The sequence below is a fragment of the Grammomys surdaster genome, unplaced genomic scaffold (genome assembly GCF_004785775.1).
Source record: "Grammomys surdaster isolate TR1022 unplaced genomic scaffold, NIH_TR_1.0 125603, whole genome shotgun sequence".
Classification (NCBI taxonomy): domain Eukaryota; kingdom Metazoa; phylum Chordata; class Mammalia; order Rodentia; family Muridae; genus Grammomys; species Grammomys surdaster.
In genome coordinates this window covers 1833198-1837144 of record NW_021620446.1, presented here as the reverse complement: position 1 = coordinate 1837144, position 3947 = coordinate 1833198, and the positions used below count along the sequence as shown (strand labels likewise).

General features: G+C 52.2%; 1 protein-coding gene across 2 annotated transcripts; it reads left to right on the top strand.

Annotated features, from left to right (window-relative positions):
* Positions 1–212: 212 nt before the first annotated feature.
* On the top strand, positions 213–1284 carry LOC114638505 (insulin-2). 2 transcript variants are annotated; one of them, XM_028787022.1, is made up of 3 exons: positions 213–270; positions 385–585; positions 1082–1282. In XM_028787022.1, exons 2-3 carry the CDS (start codon positions 399–401, stop codon positions 1225–1227), a joined length of 333 nt encoding a protein of 110 aa, XP_028642855.1. In that variant the 5' UTR covers positions 213–270; positions 385–398; the 3' UTR covers positions 1228–1282. The 2 variants fall into 2 exon arrangements, with proteins under 2 accessions (XP_028642855.1, XP_028642854.1); XM_028787021.1 differs by having other exon boundaries at positions 224–266; positions 1082–1284.
* The last annotated feature ends 2663 nt before the right edge of the window (positions 1285–3947 follow it).

Genomic DNA, 3947 nt, shown 5'->3' with positions numbered 1-3947 from the left:
GTTAAGACTCTAATTACCCTAGAGCTAAGTAGAGGTGTTGACGTCCAGTGAGCACTTTCTGCGGACCTAGCACCAGCCAAGTGTTTGGAAACTGCAACTTCAGTCCCTCTGACCATCTGCCAACCCACCCCACCTGGAGCCCTTAATGGGCCAAACAGCAAAGTCCAGGGGGCAGAGAGGAGGTGCTCTGGACTATAAAGCTAGCCGGGACTCAGTCACCCCTAGCCCTAAGTAACCAGCTACAATCAGAGACCATTAACAAGCAGGTATGTACTCTCCTCGGTGGGCCTGGCTCCCCAGCCAAGACTCCAGGGACTTGAGGGAAGATGTGGGCTCCTCTCTTACATGGACCTTTTGCTAGCTTCAGCCCTGCCTATCTTCCAGGTCATTGTTCTAACATGGCCCTCTGGATGCGTTTCCTGCCCCTGCTGGTCCTGCTCTTCCTCTGGGAGCCCCTCCCAGCCAAGGCTTTTGTCAAACAGCACCTTTGTGGTTCCCACCTAGTGGAAGCTCTCTACCTGGTGTGTGGGGAGCGTGGCTTCTTCTACACACCCATGTCCCGCCGTGAAGTGGTGGACCCACAAGGTGAGCTCTACCCCTGAATTCTGTCCCCAGTGCTAACTACCCTGGTTTTCTTTGCCCTTGGGACCTTGTAAATTGTGTCCCAGGTGTAGAAGATCTCAGGGTAAAGAGGGAGTGGGGACAGATTTCTGTGGGCAGCTAAGCATATGTAAACATGGCAGCTGCCAGAAATGAATGAGAATCTTGCCTTAAGGCTCCTAGGTGTGGGTAACTTGGGACCTGTGGCTAGGCCCCAGGTTAGGCACCTATTTGGGGCCCCCATAGAGCACTGCACTGACTGAGGATATGAAGGCTTTAGAGGCCCATGTGTCCATCCATGACCAGTGACTTGTGCCACATGCATGCAACTTCTGCCACCTGTGCTTACTTAGGGGATAAGGTGAGAGAAAACCTGGAGTAGTCAGGGGGTTACTCACCTACCCCTGACTGGATTGTCCTATGTGTCTTTGCTTCTGTGCTGCTGATGCTCTGGACTCCTCTGACACGACCTCCCTGGCAGTGGCACAACTGGAGCTGGGTGGAGGTCCAGGGACAGGTGACCTTCAGACCCTGGCACTGGAGGTGGCCCAGCAGAAGCGCGGCATTGTGGATCAGTGCTGCACCAGCATCTGCTCCCTCTACCAGTTGGAGAACTACTGCAATTAGGCCCACCACTACCCAGCCCACCCCTCTGCAATGAATAAAACCTTTGAATGAGCACTAAAAGCTGTGCATGTGCATATGTGGGGTGGGGGAATGTGAGTGGGGCTGGCTGGGGTGGCCACAGCTTAATCTATCTGCCTGACCACAGTAGCCCCTAAAGGGTCTACCCAAGACTTCTTTGGTGCTTTCTGCAACCCCAGTTTTCTCCTGACTCCCTGGGCACCTCCCACAAGTTGTTCTTCTTCTATGGAACATAGACAGCTCCTTCCCCAAGGTAGCCAACACCTTTAGGTAGCCCATAACCCCCACCCTGAGTTGTCTGGGAAGGCCATGCCCCTCACCCCGATGTTTCTAGTTGGATAGAGAAGAGCTAACAGTCTTTGGAAGGCATGAGGGATGGCATCTAGGAGCTGATAATTCATTGCTCTATAGCCCTGAATCCTCAAGGGCCCCAGAGAACTTTTATAAGAAATAGGACCAAAATATTCCAACAACGACTCCCACCTAGCCTTCCTGAATTCTTTTCCCAGAGCTATTTTAGTAGGAGTAGCCCTGAATGGGTGGAAACTGGGCTTGGGACCTTGAGCCGGAAGGCCATGGAAGGCATTCTCAAAGGGCTTATCCCAGCTCTGGGAAGACAGAGAACAGCCACAACTGCTCTCAGACTGTCCAAGTGACCCTTAGTGCTCTGAACAGGACAGGCATCACACATGGGTGGAATGACATACTAAAGGATTCCCATAAGCACTGGGCAGGAGCCAGAACTCCACTTCTCAGGAATGGCCAGTTGTGAGTTCCAAGCAATGTGGGCCATGAGACAGGCCTAGGGCTGGGGTCTCCTATCACTTCTCAGCCCCTCCTTCCAGCTAGGTAGGGTCTCTCATCAGATTTCTTGAACCTAACTGTTTGGTAGTCCCCTAGAAACAGTCTCAGTTCTAAGAAAAAGCCACATAATATCTAGATCTTTGGGGAATCTCAACAGAGTGTCTCTCTTCTGCACTCTGAGCCCAGGTTGTGTGCCACCTATCCACCAGGTGAGAGCTCAGAAGCCTAGGGTGATCCTGACCACCCCAAGGACTGGCTGACGTGCCTGCCACCCAAGCCAAACCAATCAGTGTCTTCCTAAAAACTCCACCCAAAGCCAGGATGACAGGTCTCTAAACTAGACATAGGCCTTCTTGCTGGTACTTGGTGGATGGGACACCTCCTCCAGCAGTCCTAAGAACCCCTTCCCAGTCACCTCCTCTCTGTGACAATACTACAGGCCCACATAGAGAAATGTCACAGGCCTCTAGCAAGTCCTGCCCCTGAAAAAAGAAAGCCAGAAGTGAGTATGGGGTTGGATGGATGGATATTGGACCCAAAAGAAGAAAGGAGGATGATCCTGGGATCCTTCTATGGAACACTCCAGCGGTCAGTTAGCACAGCCTGGGGTGTGGTGCCCTGCTGGGGTGGAGGTATGTGAATCTCTGCAGAGCAAGAGCAGAAGCAGGGGCTAGAAAATGGGATGATTGGAGTCTGTTGAGCCTCCAGACAGCTGCTGGCTGTGACTGCCTGGGTCTTGGGTGGGTGAGCAGATAGGGCACCCCACTGTTCAAGTGCCACAAACTCTCTGGAAGGTATAAGAGTCATGGGTGAAGGGAACAAGAATCTGGGTCCTTGGGCATTGTAAGGCAAGCCAAGCTTTTCAGGAAATGCAGTGGACCCATGCTATGTGGTTTTGGGAGCACAGAAGTGTGGTCCAGATATCCAGATTCCTATCTATGGTTTCTCCCCTGCAGCTTTTGACTCCGGTCTCAAGGGAGAGGCAGGTTGCCCTCAGGACCCTTAACCTGTCCAAGCTGAGGCACATCCCACATACCTTCCTGAGGCCTGCTGCAAGTCTAATTTAGGACTCTCCTTCCTACTGGCCTTGAGGAGAGGAAACAGAATAGTAGAGAAGGGCTTGTGTCCATCTCAACCCCTCCAAGAGTAGACAAGAAACAACCACTCCAAGTGAACCAGTCCCAAGGAGTAGAGGTCAAGTCAGACTCAGTCTTTGATCAGCATCACCCTGGGTGCTAACTCCAGACATCCCAGTCAGACTTCAGATGTTCCTTTCAGCCCCAGGTTAACCCATGGAGGTTAGTCCTAGACCTGGCTCAGGTACTCTGGCTGGCCTTTCCGAGCCCTTCAGCACAGCCCCACAGCACGGGAGCTCCTTCCTGTCCTGGGAATCAGGCATCCCGTGTCCATGGGTCCTGCAGTGATAACCATGTTTACCCAGCTAGCTATGTTGTTGCTTTGGTATTTGAGCTAGGGCTGTGTCTTATGTGACTTAATCCCTAACAACCCCCCCAACCCTACTGGGGCCCCTTGTTGCCTCTGCATACCATCTGGAGGGCCAGGGTATTACTAAGGATAGCCAGTATACCTGTGTTGTACTCTTTCCTGGGTTGATGAGGCAGTTCAGGTGGTTCAGTGGGATGGAGAGACTCATACTAATACCACACATGGGGAGACTGAGGCCTGGAGCCAGGGCAGCCATTCTTCTGCTATGCTCAGTGCTATGCTACTCACAGTACAGGTTTCCAGACAGCTAATATGGTCTTTCAATATAGCTGCCTCGAGGTTGGTTCTCCCAGATTGCATTGTCTCTGGGTACAAATGAGCTGGTACCTCAGCCTAGCCCCAGGGACCGTATTTGTTTTCTCAGATTATCAGCAAATGTTTACTGCACTCAT